The 24852-nt window shown below is 33.6% G+C and overlaps 1 protein-coding gene and 1 long non-coding RNA gene across 2 annotated transcripts in view; one reads left to right on the forward strand and one right to left on the reverse strand.

Annotated features, from left to right (window-relative positions):
- LOC107183451 overlaps positions 1-1131 on the forward strand; it is a 1643-nt gene extending 512 nt beyond the window's left edge. The window contains exon 2 of the long non-coding RNA XR_001514241.1: positions 944-1131. This is a non-coding gene — a long non-coding RNA (uncharacterized LOC107183451). The remainder of the gene's footprint in view (positions 1-943) is intronic.
- Positions 1-24441, reverse strand: part of SMC4 (structural maintenance of chromosomes 4) — a 36638-nt gene extending 12197 nt beyond the window's left edge. Inside the window, exons 1-14 of the mRNA XM_006753814.2 lie at positions 24238-24441; positions 23606-23797; positions 21886-22062; positions 15066-15230; positions 14729-14856; positions 13908-14048; positions 13022-13172; positions 11618-11782; positions 8742-8975; positions 6825-7010; positions 5266-5427; positions 1133-1358; positions 967-1043; positions 148-300 (exon numbers count right to left, since the gene is read on the reverse strand). Of these exons, the coding sequence (XP_006753877.1) occupies positions 148-300; positions 967-1043; positions 1133-1358; positions 5266-5427; positions 6825-7010; positions 8742-8975; positions 11618-11782; positions 13022-13172; positions 13908-14048; positions 14729-14856; positions 15066-15230; positions 21886-22062; positions 23606-23797; positions 24238-24339 (2259 nt within the window). The 5' untranslated portion in view covers positions 24340-24441. The remainder of the gene's footprint in view (positions 1-147; positions 301-966; positions 1044-1132; positions 1359-5265; positions 5428-6824; positions 7011-8741; positions 8976-11617; positions 11783-13021; positions 13173-13907; positions 14049-14728; positions 14857-15065; positions 15231-21885; positions 22063-23605; positions 23798-24237) is intronic.
- Between the last annotated feature and the right edge of the window lie 411 nt (positions 24442-24852).

The following is a 24852-nucleotide window of genomic DNA, read 5'->3' on the forward strand; positions in this document are numbered from 1 at the left end:
AATGGCTATGGCTACAGCAACACTATGACAGACCCTCCACCTAGAGATCCATTCCCTTCCTCCCTTATATTTTACAACTGTAAGCAAAATGCTTCTGTCAAATTACTACTGAATTCCACTAGTTTCAGCTAATACTGATAAGAGTACCTGGATGCTTGCAGTAAACTTTTCCAGTGTATTCCTCATTTCTCGTTGACTATGCTTTAATTTAACTACTGCTTCTTCCAGTTGTACTTTCTGTTCCTGGATTTGTACTGCTTTTTGAGAGTCTCTCTGCAACTGTGATTCCATTTTATTTACCTACAAAGAGTACCAGTGAAATAAGTTTTCTACAAGAGTTGTTTCAGATTAACAACTAAGTCTACACAAGACACCTATGCAAATACTTAAGTGAAAGGATATAAACTATTGAAAATACGGAAATACTGGGGGGGTGGAGGGGAAGGAAAGCATAACTCATTGGAAAAAGTCAGGTATCCAGGACAACTGTTTATAAGGAAGAAAAAAGTACATCTAGATTCTGAGGGTATAAATAGAACATGGCAGTTTTTCCCAGACATTTTGACATTTTCGTATACTTATGGGCATATAAAATATTTTGAAATAAAATTTGGAAATATGGTCAGAAGTCTCTACTATACTTATACCTTAAAGAATTATTTTGAAATAGAAAAAACTATGTAATGCAGTAATGATTATGTGAAAAAACAAGTTAAATGGTTAAATAAATTATGAAATAGCCGTATGATTCAAATGTAATAGAAAAATATGTTGAGCATATATATTTTCTAATTAATGTTTTATTTTTAGAACTTTAAAGGGCTTTACATAAAATCCTACATCTAATTATAGAACATTCAATCTGTCAAAATGTGAACACTACCTAAAATGGTTGAATTTTATAGTATGTATGCTACACATCAATAAAACTTTTTTTAAAAAGGTATGACTATAAAATGTGCTAACCTCTTCTTCAGAGACTTCAACAACTGATGAACCCATTCTTCCTTTCATTACTTTGCTTCCACCACCAGTCATTGTACCTGAGAACAGAGGACGGAAGTCAGACTGAGATGTCTTCCCCCAGACTGAATAAAAATACACTCAGTAATAGGAATATAACCACCATTACCTGACTGTTCTATGATTTGCCCCTGTAACGTCACCACTCTCCATCTTCTGTCTTTTTGATATGCTACTCTTGTGGCTTGATCTAAGTTGTCAGCTACTAGGGTATCCCGTAAAGCAAAGTAAAAAGCTTGGCGGATTTCCTCATCTTTTACTTTTACTAAATCAAATAACCGAGGAGTATTTTCAGGAGTTTGAATTTTGGTCATTTTTTTTGCCCATACTGCCATCTAAAAGTAAAATATTAAGTATATATACATTAAAATAAAGGATAAATCATTTTAAGGTCGTAAGTTATATGCATGTATAAAATGCAAGGACTTATATACAAAGTTCTGAGTGTCTGTATTAATCGAGTAGAGTGGTTCCCCCCATATCTGCAGGGGACATAGTCTAAGACCTCCCCAGAGGATGCCTGAAACTGCGGACAGCATGAACCCTATTAGTACTATGTTTTCCTCTATACATACATATCTCTAATAAAATTTAATTTATAAATTAAGCACAGTAACAGATTAACAATAAAATAGAACTATTATAATTACACTATAACAAAAGTTATGTAAATGTGATCTCTCTCTGATAAAGGTTCTACTAAGTGACTAACAGGCAATTAGCATATATAGTGTGGGCACCCTAGACTAGTGGTCGGCAAACTCATAGTCAACAGAGCCAAATAGCAATTGTACAACGACTGAAATTTCTTTTGAGAGCCACATTTTTTAAACTTAAACTATATAGGTAGGTACATTGTTATTAACCTAATTAGGGTACTCCTAAGCTGGCCTTTGCTAAAAACGTTCTCAATCTGATTGAGGTACATTTGCGGAGGGCGACCCCTTCCAACTCTCCCATCCACACTCGTCTTGTATACTTGTTTCGTCTATCTCCTTTCATTCATCCTCTCTATATGTCCAAACCATCTCAGCATTACCTTTCTCAATCGTCAACACTACATCTTCTTTCACTCGACGTTCCCTAAACTTAATAACCTTTACTTAAAGTTTTAAGTCAACTTCGCACTGCACGTGCACGCCCCCACGTGGTACTTTGTGGAAGAGCCACATTCAAGGGACCAAAGAGCCGCATGTGGCTCGTGAGCCACGGTTTGCCGACCACTGCCCTAGACAAAGGGAAAAATCTATGTCTGGGAAGACAGAGTGAGATTTCATCACACTACTCAGAATAGTGTAAAATTTAAAACTTATGAATTGCTTACTTCTGGATTTTTTCATTTAATATTTTCAGACTGATCTACAATGGGTAGCTTAAATCACAGAAAGTGAAGCTGCAGATAAGGGGGGAGGGACTACTATATTCATTGTTATTTTAAAAAAAGGGGTAATTATAAAACTTGATTCAAAGATGACATGATTTAACATACATAAAATCCTAAAGAATCCTGCCACAAAACTATTAAAACTGATGATGAATCCAGCAAAATTGTAGGATATAGGATCGACATACAGAAATTAATTAATTGTACTTCTATATACTAGTATTGAAAATGAAATATTAAGCCCTAGTTGGTTTGATTCCAGTTAAGGTCACATGCCCAGGTTGTGGTCTTGATCCCCAGTTGGGGGTGTGCAGGAGGCAGCCAATTAATGATTCTCTTTCATCACTGTTTCTCTCTCCCTGCCTCTCTGAAATCAATTAAAAAATTAAAATGAAATTAAGAAAACTCAATTTATATAAAAAGAAAAATCCCCCAAACTTATGTTTAATCAAAGAAACACAAGACCTATTTACTGCAGGCTATGAAAGATTATGGTATGAAATTAGACCTACATAAATGGAAGACATTCCAGGTTCATGGACTGTAACATTTAATATTATTAAGATGAGAATACTATCCAAATTGATCTTCAGACTCAATGCAATTGATATCAAAATTCCAGCTGCTTATCAAGGTCTGTAAGTTATATAAATCACTCTAAGTTACATGTTTAATCATTATGTTTTATACCTGAAACTAATGATATAGTATGTCAAATGTAATTAAAAAATAAAATTAATAAAATTCCAATTGCCTGTGTATTGGGGGCAGAAAGTGACCAGCTAATCTGAATACTGATATGAAAATTATAGGGACTCAGAATAGCTCAAACAATCTTGATATAAAAGAACCAAATTAGAGCCCTGGCCAGGTAGCTCAGTTCATTAGACCACTCTCCCGCTATGCCAAAGTTGTCGGTCTGATCCCCAGCCAGGGCACTATAGAAAGCAACCGGTGGGTGCATGGATGCATAGAACAACAAATCAATGTTTCTTTCTCTCAAATCAATAAAATAAAATAAAAAGAGGACTCCTGATTTCGAAACTTATCACAAAGCTACAGTAATCATGACAGTATGGTACCAGTACAAAGATAGATAAATGTAGAGTCCAGAAATAAACCTGTCTGGTCAGTTGATTTTCAACAAAGGTACCAAGAAAATTCAATGGGGAAGTAAATCTTTCCAAGAAATGGTGCTGGAACAATTAGGTATCCACATGTAAACGAGTAGAGTTGGACCCCTTCTTTACATTACATTGTAACATTAACTCCACATGAATTTAAAACCTACAGTAAATGTAAAATTATGCTAAAATTATAAAACTCTTAGGAAAAAGCAGAGGAAATAAATTACTGTGTTCCTGGATTACGCACTAGTTTCCTAGATATGACACTCAAACACAACCAAATTTTTTAAAAAAAGTGTACTTATCAAGATTAAAATATTTTTGCGCTTCAGAGACCACCAAGAAAGTGAAAAGAACCCACAGAATGGGAGAAAATATTTTCAAATGATACATCTGACAAGAGACTTGTATCCAGAATATTTTAATAAAGAACTCCTACAACTCAATAATAAAGACAAATAAACCACTTAACAAATGGACAAAGAATTTGAACAGATATTTCTCCAAAGATAAATGGCCAATAAGCACATGAAAAGATATTCATCATTAGTTATCAGAAATGCAAATCAAAAGCACAATGAGATATCATTTCACACTCACTAAGTTGAGGATGTAAAAAAAATTGGAACTCTCAGACATCCTTGGTAGGAAATGGTACAGCCACTGGAAAAGTTTGGTAGTTCCTCAAAAATACAGTTCACATGTGACCCCGCAATTCCACTCCTAGGTATTAACTCAAAAGAATCGATAACATGTAGCTGCACAAAAACTTGCACTTGAATGTTCATAGCAGCATTATCCTTAATAGCCAAACATGGAAACAAACCCTAGCTGGTTTGGCTCAGTGGACAGAGCGTCGGCCTGCGGACTGAAATGTCCCAGGTTCGATTTTGGTCAGGGGCACACATCCCCGGGTTGCAGGCTCCATCCCCACTGTGGGGCGTGCAAGAGGCAGCTGATCAATGATTCTCCCTCCTCACTGATGTTTCTATCTCTCTCCCATCCTCTCTGAAACCAATACAAATATATTTGAAAACAAACATGGAAACAACACAAACAGCCAATTACTGATGAACAGGTAAACAAAATGTGGCATATATCCATTCGATGGACTACCATTCAGCAATAAAAAGAAATGAAGTACTGGTGCATACTACAACATAGATGAACTTGGAAAATCTACCCAGTTAAAGCCAGACACAAAAGGCTTCATATTATGATTCCATTTATATGACATGTCCAGTACAGTTCAATCTAGAGACAAAAAATAGATTAGAGGTTCCTTGGGGAGTGGGGAGAATATGGGCAGTGACTACTAATGTGCATAAGGTTTCTTTTGGGGGTGATGAAAATAATTGGGAATTACAGTTAATCAGCGCTGTGAATATACTAAAACTCACTGAACTGTATATGTTAAAATGGTGAATTTTATGGTATGTGAACTATATTTCAATTAAGGTTTTGTTTTTTAAAGTAATTATTGATGGAAGTAAAAATATAAACTACCAGTAACTCTAACAATGGAATGTATAATCCTTGGGGGGGTGGGGGGGGTGGCATTACAAGATTTTTTTTCTTTTCATAACTATGTAACCACAGAGCCTAAAATAATCCTTAACACCTATCAGGTGTTCATTGAATAACCATGAAAAAAAGCTAGAATTCAAAAATTTAAAAACAACAATACTTGGCACTTAATTAAATTATTTGTAGCTTTTTATGAGCACCTACCTTATCCAGACCTATAAAAGTCGCAACTCCAATATTTTGTCTTTTAAGGAAGTTGACACATTCTTGGGCTGTATCAATAGAGTCAACAACAATGTAGTCTAATGCCCGACAACAGGATGAAATAGCAACATCATATTTTTCATCAATTGCTCCTAAGTCCCCCTAATATAATAGGGGTGGGAGGAGAGAAATCAATGTATAATAAGCAAGGAATTAGGCACAGGATTATATAACTGTTCATAAAGATTTTGCAAACTACTCTTAATTGAAAAACTATACTTACACATGAATTTAAAAAGTACCAGAAGGGCATACAAAGAAAAATATGTCTTCCTGTCATTCAACTAATTTTTAATCTACCGTTTAAAAGGTCATGAATATACAGATTTTAAACTTTTAATGAAAGCATAAAATGAAAGAATTGCTTTCACTGCATAAAAATTAAAAACTGAGAATTTGAAACCTAAAAGTACTATGAGCAAAATAACTTAAAACTCTTAATTATTCAAAGCCATCTAAGATGATGAACATCCTAATGAAACACATTTGCCTACTTATCAATCTATAATAAATTAGCTACCAAGCAACATTCACTGATTAGCTTTATTTTTCCCTGACGCAAATGAATAGGATCAAATTGTGTATCTTTGAGAAAATAAGGTGGAAATCACTTAACATTTAGATAGGAAGCTACTATACTGGGTAATTTTCACTTGTGCTTGTGAATCATTCTCTTCCGCTTCCTTCTCTGGAATGCTGACTCAGGGATTACACCAACTGGCTCCTCTGGCTCTCTAGCTTTAGCTAATGTGAGGCACCAGCTAGAGAAACGGGCAGGGTAGGAGATGAATCAGGTTGAAATATATATTTTCTCCTGACCACCCTCTAGTCATGGCCACAGCTTCCTTCCCTCTTCAGTCTCAGGAGCGGGAATGGTCTCCACTATTGCTAGCCTTGGGTTTCTAAATATCCCTTGCTGATGTTCCTAAACTCTAGGCACATCCTTTGGTATAATGGTATAAAACCCAGAATACAATTATCAAATGCTTAAAAAAAAAAGTATAGAGTAGTTTTGTTAAAGTTTACCATTATGAAAGTTATTTTCCCCTTGAAATTAAATTATAATTATCCAAACCAAAAAAAACCCCCAAACCACTATTTTAAATATGAGAGAATCCATACTACCAAGAATTTTACCATCCCTGAGTATAAGTACAAAATGTTTAAAATTGAACATCCTTTAAAATAAAGAAAATGTGCCCGAGCCATTTTGGCTCAGCGAATAGAGCGTTGGCCTGTGGACTGAAGGGTCCTGGGTTTGATTCTAATCAAGGCCATGTACCTCGCTCGGTTGAGGGCTCAATCTCCAGTAGGGGGTGTACAGGAGGCAGCTGATCAATGATGTTTCTCTCTCATCGATGTCTCCCTCCCTTCCTCCCTCTTGCTCTAAAAACCAATAAAGAAGTTACAAAATACACTTAAGTCAAGGCAAGACAATTATTTACAATGTTTTTCTTGAGAGAAAAATGTGTAATTATTTCCAGATAAATCTACTTTACCAATCTTCCATATATTCCTGGAATCCTGCCGGATTTTTTTTCTTGAATTATTGCATCAAGGACTTTCCCTCTACTTTGATTCATTGCTAAGGAACTCTTTGCCTCTTCAACTTTTTGGAAAAGATCACGAACCAAACTTTTGCATTTTATTTCTTCTTGTGTAAGTTTTTGAAGTTCGTTTTCTTTCTAAAAGTGAAAAGTAAAACAAAACAAAATGAATCCCATAATTCTATGCCTAAATCACAGCATAGAATTAACTGTAATGCCTCAAAAAAAGAAAGAAAAGACCAACAATAAACACTTAAACCAGAACTAAGGGACCATTCTGCAAATGCTGGTTTGGTTTTGAAAAAATGTGGATGGATTTTCTATTTTAAAAAGGGCATAAGTTATTTGGATAATGAAGATAGATGCAGTATGGTTCTAGGAGCAATATACTGACTGATAGAGCAAGTAGCGCAGGGGCTGTGGAAATCCCAGTTTGAAGCCACACAGTTACGGAGAACGTGTCCTAACTCTTAAATTCTGTACTAATAAGAAAGCAGACTTTGTACAAGACCCTAAATATGGGTGACCCTGGCAGGACTATGGTTATACTGTGTTATGCTTTATACATAATAATGAACATTTATTAAATAAAGAAAAAAACATTAAAAAAGCAGAGCTCTAAAATGAAGGGGCACATGATGAGTGAATTATACTACTATACAAAAATGTCAGACTGCCAAAAGAAGAGGAACCACCCACATGCACACAAAAATTCAAATTCCCAGGTGCTAAGTCTCCAATTTAGAGCAGCCATTTTTTCTAACTGACATTCTCATTTCCTGGCTTTAAATTATCACCTCTATTACCAGTCATACTAGTATAAAGTAAAAGCTCAAGTTATAGTTACAACTTATCCAAAAATAAACTGAATTACTAGGGAGGAGATAAGAAGTGGTCACTGTATATAATTTAAGTTTACATTTAAATTCTACATGGTCAAGAAATTCCCAGATGACCAAGTAGTGTACATTTACTAAAATGGGGGAAAAAATAAAAACAATTTCCAAAGTTATAGTTTCTCCTCAGATAGCACTTTCTATTGCCATCTTGCCTAATGAGGCTTTTGGAAGATTCAAGTTACGAAGTTCCTTAGATAGATAATTCACTTAAGAATAGGAGGAGCACCAATGGGCTAAACTAGGTATCTTGATTACTTTAAAACAATTTCTAGTCCCAACAATGAAACCACATCCATAAATTTTAAAAAATAACATTAATATAGTTGATTTGCATATTCATTCACAAAGATATTTACGGTTTTCCATTTATTCTTGCATAAGTTATCTAGACATAGATTTAGGGAAACACAAACTTCCTTTTGTTTAAATTCCATGGGAAATAATGGTGGTGGTAGCATTGTTATTTGCTGTTCGATGCTCCTGGGTAGAATACAGCAAGTTTCTTGATAGTCTCAGTTATCAGTTGGAATACTATACTACTAGCCCCGTTCTTTTGGGCAATATTAACACCAAATGGAAAAAAAAATCTATACAAATGCTTCTTGACTTAGGATGGGGTTACATACCAATAACCTGACTGGAAGTTGAAAATACCATTAACTGAAAAAATGCATTTAATACACCTAACCTACTGAACATCATAGCCTACTTAAATGTGCTCAGAACATTTATATTAGCCTACAGTTTGGCAAAATCATCTAACACAAAGTCTACTTTATTATCAAGTGTTAAATATCTCATTTAACTTATGTTTATCACTTTCACACCATCATAAAGTTAAAAAATCCTAAGTTGGGGACCATCTGTAACCAGTCACCTCAAATGTTGAAATTAAAAAATAAGAAAAACATGTATACAAAACTTTGGTTGATAAACGATGTTCAGATGAAATACAGAAGCCAAGATTTACCTCCTTTAATTCGCGTTCAGTTTGAGGGAGTTTTGCTTCTATATCTCTGATTGCAGCTTTCCTTTCTTTGAGAGTCTCCGAAGCTGCAATTAGAGCTTCCTTGGCTTTACTTAATTGAGATACTGCAGTATTATGCCGACTGAGATAGATATCAAGCTCTGACTGGGCTACATCCATCTTTGAACGAGCTTCGTTTACCAATTTGCTGAAACCCATAAGTTCTTTCTCTTGACTCTGTTAAAATATGGTATCATTAAATCTGTAATATTGTGTTTTCAAAGTTAAACTGAAATAGAAACCATGTATTTTGAATTCAACTTAAGAGATTCTACAAGCATAATATATACAATTAAATAATTCTTATAAGAGGAATGGACTGTTTTGCTGTATATAATCTTTCCCAACTGATTTCACAAGAGCTTAATGAGGTATATATTAGTATGCTCATTTTAGAAGTCCTATATCCTATATAACAAAAGGTTAATATGCAAATAAGACGGAATGGCAGAATGATCGGTTACTATGACACGCATTGACCACCAGGGGGCAGACGCTCCCACAGAAGCCAGGCTCATGGCCTGCGAGCGCCTCTCCCGCCTCCACAGCAGTGCTAAGGACCCCTCGGGGGATGTCCGCCTGACGGCTTCGGGGAGCGGCTTAGGGGAGCGAGGGTGCAGGCTGGGCTGAGGGGACACAACACCCCCCCACCCCCACACGAATGTTGCGCACCAGGTCTCTAGTTAAAACATAAAGTAGTGGTTAAGAGAACAAAAATTTGGGTCTAAACTCTGGATCCCATGGCCTTTATACATCACTTTACCTGAAATTGTAAGGTCTAAGGACTATTCAGCAGAAAGTTCCCTCAAGTATATTTGTGTTAAACATCTTTAAAAGTTTTAAAGGTAAGGTCAGGGTAATCCTCAACACATCATTATCTGATATGTAGAAATTTTGGGCTACTATGATGGGCTGTGTAGAAAGAAACTATGTATTAGAATAATGGTTTAAGAAAGGCCCTTACAAAAGGCCCTTTCATTTCATACAAAAAGGAATAGGCCCAGAAACATGAGGTTCCATCCAACGTCATCAGATAAGTTTAAATGTTTGATGGTGAAACTCACGAACACTAACATACCCCTCTCTCACTATACTCTAGACACTATTTTGAATGCCTTTGGTATTTGTTAATTCTATGACATAACAGTTCTATGAGGTAAATACCATCATTATGTTCATTTTGAGGAAACTGAGATCAGAGTTTAAATAATTTGTTCAAAAGCACTCCCCCATAAATGGCAGAGCCTCTTTTTTTTAGCTAATACTTTATGCTGAGGAATGAAGACACCTGAATGTGAGTCCTGGCTTTTCCACTAACAAAGGGTACAAAGGCACATGGGAATACTTAGTATACATTAGATGAACAAATGTGAAAACTACATTCATAATGTATTCCATTATGAAAGCCACTATATTATCCATTGCCACTTTACCATATGGGCATCCCACTTACAAAGTTTTGTAGTACAACATTAGAATATGTCCATATTTCAAAATAGAATCTATTACATCTGTAATGAAAAAAAAACCCAAACCAACACTTTATTGAGGAATAATGAAAAGACAAAGGGTGTACCTAAGTCTGTAATTTATGTACATAAAGTCAATTTAATTCAATTATTATTACCTATTAAAACAGTGGTTCTCAACCTTCTGGCCCTTTAAATACAGTTCCTCATTTTGTGACCCCTAACCATAAAATTATTTTCGTTGCTACTTCATAACTATAATGTTGCTACTGTTAAGAATCGTCATGTAAATATCTGATATGCAGGATGGTCTTGGGCGACCCCTGTGAAAGGGTCGTTCAACCGCTTAAAGGGGTTGCGACCCACAGGTTGAGAACCGCTGTATTAAAACGTGGTGAAATACAAAGACAGCTAAAATTTGTGCTTATAGTATTTGTTACATTAATCAAATGCTAAAGTAATGTAATAACTAACATTTAATTTCTTAATTTCAAGGCACTTATCAGTATACATACATTTTATTTTTACAAAGATTCATAAGATAGGTATTATTTTTTGCTACTTTAAGGAATATGACTTGGAGACATAATCTATACAAGATCAGAGATGACTTGAACCAAAAACTATTATAATGGCTGTAGGTTTAAACTATTACATAAGAGCTATAGAAGCAAAGAAATGGGATATCAACCTGCGTGCTTAGCCATTCCATCTTTTAGTTGTATTTTTGATGTGGTTGTGCAAGGTGTGGCAATCCGGCGTTAACCTATGCCGCCATCTTGGTTCTCCCTTAACATTTAATTTCTTAATTTCAAGGCACTTATCAGTATACATACATTTTATTTTTACAAAGATTCATAAGATAGGTATTATTTTTTGCTACTTTAAGGAATATGACTTGGAGACATAATCTATACAAGATCAGAGATGACTTGAACCAAAAACTATTATAATGGCTGTAGGTTTAAACTATTACATAAGAGCTATAGAAGCAAAGAAATGGGATATCAACCTGCGTGCTTAGTGTGTCTGGGTTTTTATAGTTGGTTACCAATTAAGTTATCAAGAAAATAAGATGAAAAAGAAAATTTGATGATGAAATCAGTAAGCTCAACAAAGAATGGCATATATAACAAAATATTGGACATGTTACATTTTCTGTGACCACTATAAATTCTAACTCAGATAATTAAAAAAAAGGCAGAAAAGACAAAGATTTTTTAGGAATGTTAGGTTAGATATTAAAGGTCCAAACTTTTCCTTCTAACAGGTCAGTTTTAACTATTACTACAAAACAATCAAGTTTAAAAAAAGCCACTAAAATGAACACCAAGTGATGATGAATCTTACTTCCTTTTCTTTCTGAAGCCCTTGTGTTTCCTGTTTAAGGCTATCCATCACTTCCTTTAATTTTTCTTCTTCTTTCTCTTTTTCCTTCTCCAGGGTATTCTTTCTAGTTGTTGTCTCAGTTATGATACTCTCACTCTTGGCAGGTATACTTTCAAATTCTTCTACCTAAGATTATAAAACAAATTAAAGGTATAGGAGCATGTGTCTAAGGCATCTAATACTATTGTATTTAGATTTGAATTAGTTGGTTTCAACAAGTACTTTTTTCTCTCTGTGATAGAAAAGGGTATCTGTAAAGGATATCTGCAAGTATTTTCTTAACCATTTACTGAAATTTCTATAGTCTGTCTAATGGTAAAGCTAATTGTATGAATCCCTGATTCCTTATGAATAAAATTCTCCCTGCCTGGGTCAATTTCAGGCGATAATTATCCTTTCACCTATTAAAACGCTCGGACTACATGAGATCTCTTAAAACTATCCATCATAGTATATTAAAACTTACCACAAATTACCTTTACTAGTATACCCCATAGCTTCCCTCAAATCCTAAGATCTTCCACAACTTTATCCTTCCAGAGTTACCATGTAGGACTACTATTTCATTCCATTACTACCAATAACCACTTACCCACATTTGATGCCTAAAGGCCAACTATATAAGTTACATCTGGCTATTTGTCCAATTTAGGGGTTACTCCCAAATCCATATGCTATTTTGTTTATTCTGATGATCCAGTACTAGCAAAGTTCAACATTTCCTTAAATGATGTTCCTCAAACATTGGTTCATATAAGATTTGTCATTACACCAAGCAGAAAGTATTTTGTGAACAAATACATTTAGAAAATGCTTATAAGGTAAAACAAAGCCAATATTATAATTACTGTGTAATTACATGGTAAAAAGCTTTTTTGGGGGAAAGGTGCTTAGCTGTCATATCTATTAGTATCTCATAGAGCAATGAGCATAGTTAGAAAAGGTCCCAAATTAATTATTAGAGTCTGGCCCCTAGCAAGGTAGGCATTCTGATCCAAAGTTTTTTGTGTTTTTTTTAAAAAACACTTTGTTGTAAATTACCAGCTTCCCCTTCCCTCCTTTATAAGGAGGAACTCAATTTAATTTTTGTAAGAGGTAGGTAATACTTTTAAGTCTATAATACATAACCAAAGAATAATGTTTCTCCAACAATGTGTATCAGAAACATGCTCTAAAACTCAAATTCAACGAATGTTTTGGGGAACGCATCAGTTTTGGAGATGAATCTTAAACACAATATTCAGAATCCCCACGCATTCTTAGATAATAAGGGGCAAGCACATCCATAAAAAATCATAAAATCTAGATCTGATATGCAAACATTAAATTTTAAGAAGTTTTTAGAAATTTTTCCCTAAAACCCACCTTTTCTTTATCTTTTTGAAGTTGTTTCTCCAGTTTTTTGGCCTTACTTGAAGCATGTTTTAATTTTTCTCTAACTTGAACATCTTCCAAATCTAGTTGTGTAAATTTTTCTTTGTTCTCCTCAATATATTTTGTAATTTTATTCAGTTTCCTAGCAAAGCAAGAAAATAATCGTTATTTTTGGATATTCAGGTATTTAAAGGCATATTATACCCTGCCTAGGACATTTCCTCTATAAACGTAGCCAAGCTTTAAAAGGTAGGGTCCTAAAATAGCCTATTTTCAAGTTGATCCTACCTTCCCCCCCATATTTGAGGAAGCCACTAAGTGATTATGAGAGTTATTTTGCCCTTCTACGCTGGATGGGAAATACTACATTCCCCATGGACTACGATATCTAGGCATAAAATTTTTTTTATCATAAAACTTAAAAGAATAAAAAAAAAATCATAGGTAAGAGATATTGATTTCATTAAATGTTAGCACAGAAAAGTCATAAACAAAACATTTAAACAAATCTTATCTAAAATAACCCCAATTCTACCTCAATTAGATCTGTGAACTCTTTATTCTTAAAACAATCGGTCAGATTAATAAGTACTTATTTTTGCTGTGAGGTTTTGTTTATGGAATTCTGCCACAAGGGGGTAGCATCCTCCATTATTTTAAGACTTTAGTATTGAGCACTCAAATCTGTAATGATGACTGTACTGGATGCCGGGCAATTAAATGTTTCATTTTTGTCTGCAAAAGGAGACCATTTTATATGCTGGCAAATGTATTATACTTATGTGCTGCCAACAAGTTTATATATAGACACATACACATACAGGTAATAAAATTAACTGAATTTAAATACTTCTAGTACTTTCTAAGAAATTATTACTTCTCTACATCTTTTACAGCTTTATTCTTAGCTTTCATTTCATTTGATAGCATACTGCTCTTCTCATTAATTTCTTTGGTATCTTCATTAATTTTTTCCTTTTGAGTTTCCATTTCAGCAACTCGTTTCTGCAGATCATGACTAGAGGGAGAAAAAAATTGGAGATCCCAAAATGTCATTTTTAAAATTATGTAATGATTTTAGTAAAACTAGCCATTTCTAAAACATTCTTAACTACAGCCAATTTACAAAAACCTGGGGCTATTGGAGGATGTGTGTATGGAAAAAAGGGGGAGGGGGGAATAGCAACCTAGGTGACTAGAATTAGGAACAAAATAGGTTCCCATTTATAAACAAAATTATGTCTGTCACAGGAATTAAAAAGTATATATAAAACTATTAAGTATAGTAACAATATTTGTGAGCCCACTTCCCAACTTAAAGTAGGATTCTTTAAAAGTCAACTTTAGCCGAAGCCGGTTTGGCTCAGTGGATGGAGCGTCGGCCTGCGGACTGAAAGGTCCCAGGTTCGATTCCAGTCAGGGGCATGTACCTGGGTTGCAGGCACATCCACAGTAGGAGATGTGCAGGAGGCAGCTGGTTGATGTCTCTCTCTCATCGATGTTTCTAACTCTCTATCTCTCTCCCTTTCTCTCTGTAAAAAATCAATAAAATATATTTAAAAAAAAAGTCAACTTTAATACTATGGTAAACCGCAATTTAATGAATATCACATAAAATAATTTTTATACTTCACATCTCTCTAACATAGGAAAAGAAAACGGGATTTGACTTACTGTCAGATACATTAAGGTACTTACATGTAATACTGACAAACATGATTCTTTTTTCTAAATATTTCATTTTCCAAGGTAAGAAATTCAATTGCTATGTTTTTCTCTCCTTCTAAAGCATCTTTTTCCTTTTCCACCATCTTAACTCTGTTTAACTACAAAAATCAATATTGTATAGATCGTTAAAAAAACACTTCAAATGTACAACCTGAATTTAAAATATGCCAAAATGAGATAAAACATATAAACTGCATTAAAATGTTAAACATTTTTCAATTAAAATCTATAGTAACTTAAATATTTGATTCCTAAAATTTGTTAATGAAACATTCTGATTTACAACAAAAATCTACAAGAGATTCACCTTCTCTCCTCTGTGTTCATTCAGTATTTCAACTCTTCGGCACAAGACTTTAATAGGTTCATTTAGCCGTCCACAACCAATAATATCTTCTAAATATTCAAGCATACCTTCATCATGCTCAGTCTGGCCTTTTGGTTTCATCATAGCAATTTGTTCAACTTCACCCTTTAAAAAAAGCCGTATTTTACACTCATTGTGTATGTTTAGCTACATCAACTTTAAATTAGGAACAATTAACAAATCCATTAATAACTAACAATTAAATTTAGTAAATCAGTAGTTTGGAGATTTAATAAGATACAAATAGAAAATGTTCCCTTGTCCAGCCAGTATGGCTCAATGGTTGAGTGTCAACCTATGAACCAGGAGGTCACAGTCTGATTCCCAGGTCAGGGTACATGCCTGGGTTGTGGGCTAGATTCCCAGTGGGAGGCATGCAGGAGGCAGCCAATCAATGATTCTCCCTCATCATTGATGTTTCTATCTCTCTCCCTCTTCCTCTATGAAATTTAAAACAAAAAACAAAACTTCTCTCCACTGATACTCTTGATAATTTAAATTTCACATAAGGGATTAAGAAATGTGTATTTATACTCCCCTGTATAAACTCTTGTAGTATACACCCACATATACACAGAGGCAAAGCAAGATCCCGTTTACAATGTTCATTCAATACAAATAAAACTATTAACTTTTCTACTAAGCAAGGTTATTCATATAATCTACAATTTGATTATTGTGGAAACATTATTAACTACTAATATAATTAGAGCTCCTGCTTTAAAACCAAGAATTTTTAAAAAGACCCTTCATTGGTTATCCCGTCTCAAGGTGGTTATTATTATTAAACTTTCTATATAAATCTGGTATTATAAGTTGCTCAAGTGCTGGGCTTCATAAGGATGTCTCAAAGTTCTCACTTTCTAAAAGCAACACTATTAACTGGAAAAGGAAATGACCTATTTTTCTCATGGTAATAATAGAAGAAATCCAACTGACTGAAAACTAAAGGTCCTGATACATGACACTGAAAAACTTTTGTTTGCAATCATTAATACTAAATTTTGAATTGTAGTTAAAATCTTAGAAGAACATTATGTATTAGTATTTATGTAGTATAATTTCAAAGAGAAAAGAAGAAAGAAATCCACAACCAGTAACCTTTAAGGCTGACTGCCAGGCAGTCATTTGGTTTGGTAGTTGAGAAAATTTTGTCTAAACATGCTCAGACAAAATGCTGCTGCTACCTTACTTCACAGAAGTGGCCTGCTTGTTCTCTACATCCTATTTATAACAGAAGGGACAGGCTAGTCGAAAAAACAACAATACTCCTTTATTTCAGAAAAATAGCAAAGACAAAAGAAAAAAATTTACACATTTAAAAAGAACATATTACTCTTTCTCAATTTAAATATTTATGAATGAACCCTAAAAATTGGGGGTAAAACTTGCTCATGAAAAAGCGTCATTATTTAGCAAAAGCCTCAACAGAATTATGAAAAGTTAAAAAAATTAAAGATAAAACATCTCACTTTAAAATCTACTCATTGACAGGAATAATCTTTGATATTTATACATCATCATCACATTTTCTACTTTGACAACAAAGGAGCGCATGATTATCAAATACAAAGTGAAATGTTACCTAAAGAGCCTGTTTATATTTTCTGTAATCTTCAGTATGTATGAATTAGTGTTTAAACTACAATATGTAAGCATTTATTTACATTAAGTTTTTATTTTATTCTGCTTTCAGTGACTAGTTCTTTCCAAATATTTGCAGCAATAGTTTAAGTGTTAGACAAGATTTAAGTCTGGACAAAAATATCCAAAGCTTTGCATTATGATAGGGTGAATCCCAGCCATTGTAGAATCTGTGTTATTCAAAATTTTTATAAGCAAGGTTATCAATATCGACATTACTGACATTTTGCACTGGATATATTTTGTTGTGGGGAGCTATGCTAGGCTTCTTAGGATGTTTAATAGTACCTCTGACCCTGAGCCACTAGAAGACAGTAGCATCTCCCCTTCCCCAGCTGTAATAACTTAAATTGTCTCCATGCAAAACTACCCTCAGCTGAGAACCATCGATATACTTGTTTAAATCTTTTGGGTTAATATTAATAATCCAAGTAACAAATATAATAGCTGATGCCTGATAATAAAACTATGCCAAGAAAACTCATATCTGAGTCAAATGAAACAGTGTACATTTTTCAGATAACCAAAAGTTGGTATTCAATATACCAGTTTACATTGATAACAATTTTCCTAAAGACATCACATTTTTCCTGGCCAAATTACTCACTGAAGAGATGGACTACCAGTATTAGGCAACTGCCTAGCTTTGGGTATAGTAGTTACTTATTTTTGGTCATTTGTTCCTCCTCCCTCAATTAAAATGAAGGACATACAGTTGTAATTTCTTTTCATCAACAAGGTTGCCCAGTTGAAAATAAGTATCAACATGAAAGAGGGCATTTATGAATTCAAATAGTTCCATCTCAAGTCCCATATACCATTCAGTTTTAGATTGTTTTATTATATGGCATGCAAAAAATTTATTTTTTTACCAGTTATCAGATTAACACTATTGAATCAACAAGCTGTGAGAACATTTAGGCCTCTATTTGTCACTTTACTATTAGGACTGCTATGGCATTCCAATGGCAACCTTGGACTTTTCTTGTGTCTGTTTCTTTATGTCCTTTGCCTGCCTTACCACCTTCTACTATTTGCTTTCTTATTTCTTTTTCCATTTTGTGCCATTTTATATATAATATGTGAGTTGATAATCTGTGCCCAGAGGGCCATATCTTTATTTTGCAGAAATGTTACCTATTCCACGGGAAATTATAAAATATAGTTTTAATTTTAGGGCAATAAAAATACATTTGAGAGATAATTTTAAAGCATCAATCTGACTTATTTTTTTGCTATTATTACAGACTGTTTTAAATTATGTTCAAAATATATCAAAGACATTAAACAACTGTGGAAAATATCAACAATGTTTTTGTGTGTTTTTTTGGTTAATCCTCACCTAAGGATTTTTTCCATTCACTTTTTACAGAGCATGGGAGAGAAGGGGGGGGGGGGGAGAGAGAGAGAGAGAGCGAGAGCGAGAGGGAGAGGGAGAGAGAGAGAGAGAGAAACTGAGGTTGCAATCCAGGTACATGCCCTTGACTGAGTAGTAAACCAGTGACCCTCCAGTGCACGGTCCAATGCTCTAAGCACTCAGCCATACCAGCCAGGGCTCAACTATGGTTTCTAAGAGTATCACAGGAATAGCAAGCATACTTCAAGAGAATATTTATACTATAAAGGCTTAAATATTAACTTATTGTGATTCAGCTATACCATTCTTTGGTAATTTAATTTATAGGAATACAACATAAAAATCTATGAGGAGTAAGTAGGTATGATTCTTTTTCAAAAAAATTCAAATTTTAGCAAAAACATGAACCACAGGAACTCAATAAAACTTTCCCCTCTCTAATAAGGCCTACAAGATTCTAAAGACAGATATGAGTGTTTGCATCACAAATACCCCATAATTATTGAACTTTGAATTTTTATCTAGTCTTAATCTTTTAATTTTCTCCATTTTCACTGTAAATTAATGTCCTTTATCTTTTAAAAATATTATTTTATTGATTTCAGAGAGGGTGGGAGAGGTAAAGAGGCAGAAACATCAATGATGAGAGAAAATCTTTATCTGTCTAAAATAAGTATACTAATAGAAAGGATGATGCTTTAGTGGCTGGACTGCTTGATATCACTTCTGGTTGCTTCTGAGTAGCCTATTTTCTTTCATAGTTAGTTAAGGCTGTCGAACAAGATACTTTTGGGAACTGAGGTATTACTGATAAAGTTAAAAATTTCTTTGATCCAGCACAGACTTATTTCTACAGACTAAAAGACTGTAACCCAAATAGTTTGTATGTCATGCCAGACTTAGAACTATCCTGGAAAGAGATGGCTAGGTTAACAATTCAGACCTAAGTTAATCTAATCTCCAAATTATTAAATAATAAGAAAAAAAATCTTGATTCTTGTCTTAAATTTTAATGAAAAAATTTTAATATAAACACAAAGCATATGAAGTTGAAAAGTTTGACGCCTTGAAGGGAGCAAATGCATCCAAATCAACTAAACCTAACTTATAAGTCATAGTCACCACAAAATGCTTCAGAATTAAACCTTACCTATTACACCGATAGGTATTATAATAAGACAAAGGCTCCCAAATCAGGTATATATAAATGAATGTTCAAATATGGAAAGTACAATGGTCAATTATTATCAAACAAGTTATGAAAGCATGGAGTAAGTGCCCGTAAGGACAAGAACAGGATTTAACCATCTTTGTATCATTTATAGCATCTTAGCATAGTACTCTTCATTAGGTACTCATTTGAGTGGTCTACTGATAAAATTTTAAATGGTTTCAAATACTAGAAATGTATTCTAGAAGAATGTACTAAAACAATATAAACACTGTAAAAAAAATTCACCCCATAGACTTCTGTTGAACATGATCCCTGGCCAGTCTATACATTTTATTCAAAGTAATCACTTATGTCTTAGATGGTGGTATTATGATCTCTCTACATATCCAGACTCCCAAACCACAGCTCGTTTTTAAGAGAAACGTTACTCAGTGGGAGGGAAAGGAATAAAAACCACATTCTTACTTACCTTCAAATACTTTAAATCTCTAGTACAGGAATCGAAGATTTTGATAAGGAACTAAATAAAAATCCATAGTAACTACTGCAACTTTCCCTCAAACTTTTAAATGAGGCATCATTAGTTCTACCTAGTCTAATCCCTTTCTTCTTCCTACCAGGTAAGTTCCTAAAGTTCTTACTTGTAAATTTAATCAAATGGAATTTAATTTGTTAACTTGGAAAGTTTACCTTGGCATTAAAAATATTTAAAACAATTTAATTGTTAAGATGACATAAAAAGATTGATATTATCATGAGGACAAATGGCTTCAGTATCTTAAGTACTTGAGAAGTACATAGTTAATATAAAGTTGACAATTTAAAAATTATTCTTATTTATTTTTTTGGGAAGCTGTTACATTATTTAACTTCCTTTATTACTGAACTATGGAGAGAGGCTGCACTAAGGAAAAAAATTACCCTTACAAGGATTAAAAAGCAGCCCACTTTATTTTAATGTCTTTGCACATGTGTTAAACTTTGATTATCCCAGGAAAACAGTAAATAGCAAATTATAAACAATAGATACAAGTAGATTCTTGCAAAATGGTATAATTATCAAAGTTATTATTATAAAGGGACATAACTTTTCATCCATAATTAATTAAACCAAATTTCAAAACATAAAAGTCCACAAAACAGTTAAATTTTATTGTTAAAAACCCTACCAAGTTTTAATTCCACATTGTGTTAACTCAAATCTTAGATCCAGAGCTGACTTCCCAACATTTAAAAAAAAATTAGTTTGGGTTATAGAAGTATTTACAAATGTACTGTGCCTGGTAACAAAAGGTATTAATATAAGTCATTTCAGAATGATTCTTATTTACCTTATACATACATTATGCATGTCTAAAAGTAATATTTTCTTTTAAAAATATAGTTGAGGAACAAAGATAAAAATGAAAAAAGGGGTTAACATTTTGTAAGTTTGTTATTGGAACACTCACGTCATCCTAACAAAGCTTTTAGTATCAAATAAAAATTCCCAATTTAGTGTAAAATCAGTAGGACAAGATACTAAAGAATATTAACAACTATTTCTATGTCAAAATACAGTTTTTTGCTTTAATTATAATACTCTTGGTGATTCTGGACAGGGCACAGAAAAAGAGCCTCAAAAAAATTTTTTAATACACCTGACAAAGCTATGCTTTACACTAAAAACTTTTTAAGAAGGTAGTACATAAAGAAGGGATTTTTTTCCCCAAGCAATTCCGATAGAATATACCCTTACCCAAATAAACAATACAGGTTTTCTAATAAAAATCAACTTAACACCAAGTATTTAATTTTATACCCCTTTAAAAAAACGTTAACAGTCGTGATACTTAAGAATGAAATATCAGTTACTCTCTGATCTTCCAATAGTGGTTTCAAATAGGCCATTCTAACCAAAACAAAAACCAACTTGAGTAAAGCTTTAACCATTCTAAGTGTTTAAAAAAAAAGAAAGATATTAAATTAAATTAGCTAGATGCTCAAGTAAATTCAGAAAACACCAAGTGTACAGAGTCTTCTTCTTTTTTTTTTTGGTGTGGCTATATAACATTAGCAGAAATAAGAATAAGAACAAGAGCAAAGGAAAATAAGTATTAAGAGATAATGAATCTCATTTAAAATGTTATCTTAAAGGAAAATACAAACAAAAATGATAAGTAGTTGCTATATCCCTGTCACGCTAAAGCAGCACAATAATATTGGTGTTTAATGTTTATTTCACTACGCCAATATTTACGTGCTGCTAGAGCGGAACAAGTATGTCAGTCCACTCAAACATGAGCACCTGATGATGAAAATACAGTTTTGAGTGATTTTCCTTAAATTTCTAGAGCAGCAAATAATGATTCGCATCTTGACTATAGTATGTAAACCATGATGTGCTGCTATAGTACTTTAAGGCCTAAAAATACAGGATTCATCCAACAGGGGTATTCCCCCTAAACTTTATTGGGGAAAAAATACACACTCACACACACACAAAAACCCCCACAAAAAAACACCACACACAAAAAAACTAAAAACAAACCCCCCCACAAAAATAACAGGAATAAGAGGACCTCTAAAGTCTTTAATAAACTTACCTGCAAGATTAAAAATCTGTTATGGTCCAAGTCAATTCCATGGCTTCGAAGAAGATTTCCAACATCCTTAAATGTCTTCTTCTTCCCACTTATGTGATAGACAGAAGTATTATCTCTGTAGGCCGTCCTGGATACATAGAAGTTACTGTTAGGAATGACTTCATAATCATCCCCTTCCTGTTTTGAGGAAAAACAAAACCAGAAAACAATTTTGGTATTAAGTTACTGCTCCACATTTTACTCACGTCATATTGAAACTAATTATATGGATTAAAAATTTTAAAGAACATGCACATAAACCTGCAATAGTTCTCAGAAATAACCTCCTTAGCAAAGAATACTTTTCAAAGTTGTTTGATTCCTTCCTCGGAGATCACAAAAACCAAAAAGCCAAACCAAATAAATGAAAACAAAACAACCCCCCCTCCCCTAGCAAACAAGCCTAAAAACGTTTGACTGAGAAAAGAGTTGATGAATGGGGACAAGAATCTGACTATATTCAAAACAAACTCATATGAATTATTAAATCATGTTGATAGATTAAATTACTAGTCCATTAAAAAAATCTGCAAAGAATGAAAGGAAAAAAAGAAGGCAAGCAGTAATGAGGTGATACGGCTTTTTTTTTTCCCGGAGGGGGAGGGGAAATATACTTTTAATTGAAGGTCAAAAGAATTGTAAAAAATTGACAACTGTATTCTCCACATTAAAAAAGAATCAGATTTAAAAAGTGAAGGACAAATCTACCTTATTTAAACTCACTTCCCTTGAAAAGCTGTCATTTTGAAATTATGACTTAAAATTTACATGACTCAAATGTACCTAATAGGCAATGGAACAAAATCTGATTTATTAGCAATCTATTATCCAATTCAAATTGTACACTAAAAACCTAAGAAACAAAAAGAGAGAAAAAAACCTAAGAAACAAAATTAAAATAGATGCCACTGTGTAGATTTAAAGCCCTTTACATTAAAAAAAAAAAGTTAAAACCTATGAGCCAGGTCACATTTCTTCTCATTGTGTAATTAAATTTCTATATTTTTAGGTTCTGGCCATTTTTTCAACCATGAATTTTCAAAGTTAATTATTAATCAGAAGAGAAAAAAACCCCTATACCAACAAAACCGTGTAAATAATCTGAACAGACATTTTACCTATAATTGTCTCCTTTTCTAGAAAACAAATGTGTTAGCCTGACCCATCTCCCGTTTTGAAAGGGTAGTTTAAACTGAATCAAAGCTCTTTCATATCAGATACACAGAACTACTAACAACATTCGATTTCATGTGAACTGAAATAACAGATGGTTAAACTTAGGCAACTGTTAGATTTTTAAGTTTAGGTAATTCATCTGAAAGCAATAAAATATAACTTGAAGAAACCAAAAATGCATAGTAGAAGAATGCCTATTTGGCGCTCAGAACATTAAAACTGCTTGATATTTTATTCCAAAAAGGTAAGCACCGACTACTTACTATGAGCTACTTAATATTAATTTTCCTGGCTAAAAATTTTAATATTTTAAGTTTAACAGCTACCTCCATCACTACTCAAAAAGAAAATATGGTCATGGAGGTAACTAAATCAATAATCTGTTCTGCTTTAACCAGGCACTAACTTTTAAAACCCAATTTAAGCCAAAAATAAAATGTGCGATGTATTAAAATTATTTGTATTCATTACTCAAAGCTGCAAATAACTAGACAAAGTCCCTTACCTTATCAATTATCTTTTGAAAGTGAACTTCCACAGAACAACTCTGAATATCCTTGTGTTCATCAGAATTATGTATTAGTACTGAGAGTTTCTTAGATCTTATTTTCTGTGCTCGATAGCCAAACACGAAAAGCATAGAATCAATAACATTGGATTTGCCACTGCCATTTGGCCCAATAATACAGGAAAAGCGCTGCATAAAAAGAACAGAACAAGAAAATCAAAGTGAAATTTAAAAGGTCATACTACCGATTTTAAACAACTTGATTTCTTTAACAAGCAGCAAATCTACAAGTATTTTGGTTTTCATTGCTACATAACACAAATTTTCTTACTACTTTGTCACAAGCTTTAACACTTTAAAAAGGCCACATTCTAATTCTAACTTTTTACAAAATTCATTCTAATAGTAAAGAGAAAATACTCCCTTCAAACAAAAAACTCACCAATTCTATTCAGTGAAAACAACTTTATAATAGGTAAAGAGGTACCCAAAGATAATCAGATAAAGCTAATTTGTTGTTAAAAGCAAACACCAGGTATGCATCAATCAGGATGTTACTGGTACAAAATTGAAATATCTTGTAATAACGACTCATTATCTTTCAATAGTTATTTAAAATGGTCAAATACCTTATGAAAAGGTCCCAGAATTTTTTCCCCAGCATAGGATTTGAAGTTCTGGTTTACAATGTGCGTTATCATAAGTCGAGGAGCTCCAGCTTCATTGGTCATTGCAGGAGGCGGGGGAGGAGGGATGCTATTCAAAATCTCTTCTAAACTTCTATTATCAATTTCCTCACTTGGAGTCTCTAAGTCAGTCAAGGGAAAGGAAAGGCAAAGCGAGGGGTGGGGGGGGAAGCCTGCATTAGTGCAATTCGTTCTGAGGACTAGAGCCTACTAATCTCTGGAGAGATGTTATTTAAGAAACACAGGAATCTCTCTTTTCCACTTAAATAGTATTATCCAAGCTCAAAGGCGATCAGAATCTTTCATCTTGATTTTAGTAAAAAAGATTCTTCAAAGGAATGCCACCAGTCACAAAAACCTATACAAATCTACTTCTTAGGAGTCAAAACACTACATCCATCATAAAGCCAAGCTGGGAAAACCACAGCAACCCTATTCCCTGCTGCCGCCCATTCGGATGGCTAAATCCTAAGGCTCTAGATCCAACTGTTCCCATATTTGAGCTCCTGGAAACTCCATTCCCGAGCCCCACCGACAGTCACAAGGGTTTCATAATGT

The sequence above is a fragment of the Myotis davidii genome, unplaced genomic scaffold, assembly GCF_000327345.1.
Source record: "Myotis davidii unplaced genomic scaffold, ASM32734v1 scaffold570, whole genome shotgun sequence".
NCBI classification, from domain to species: Eukaryota; Metazoa; Chordata; class Mammalia; order Chiroptera; family Vespertilionidae; genus Myotis; species Myotis davidii.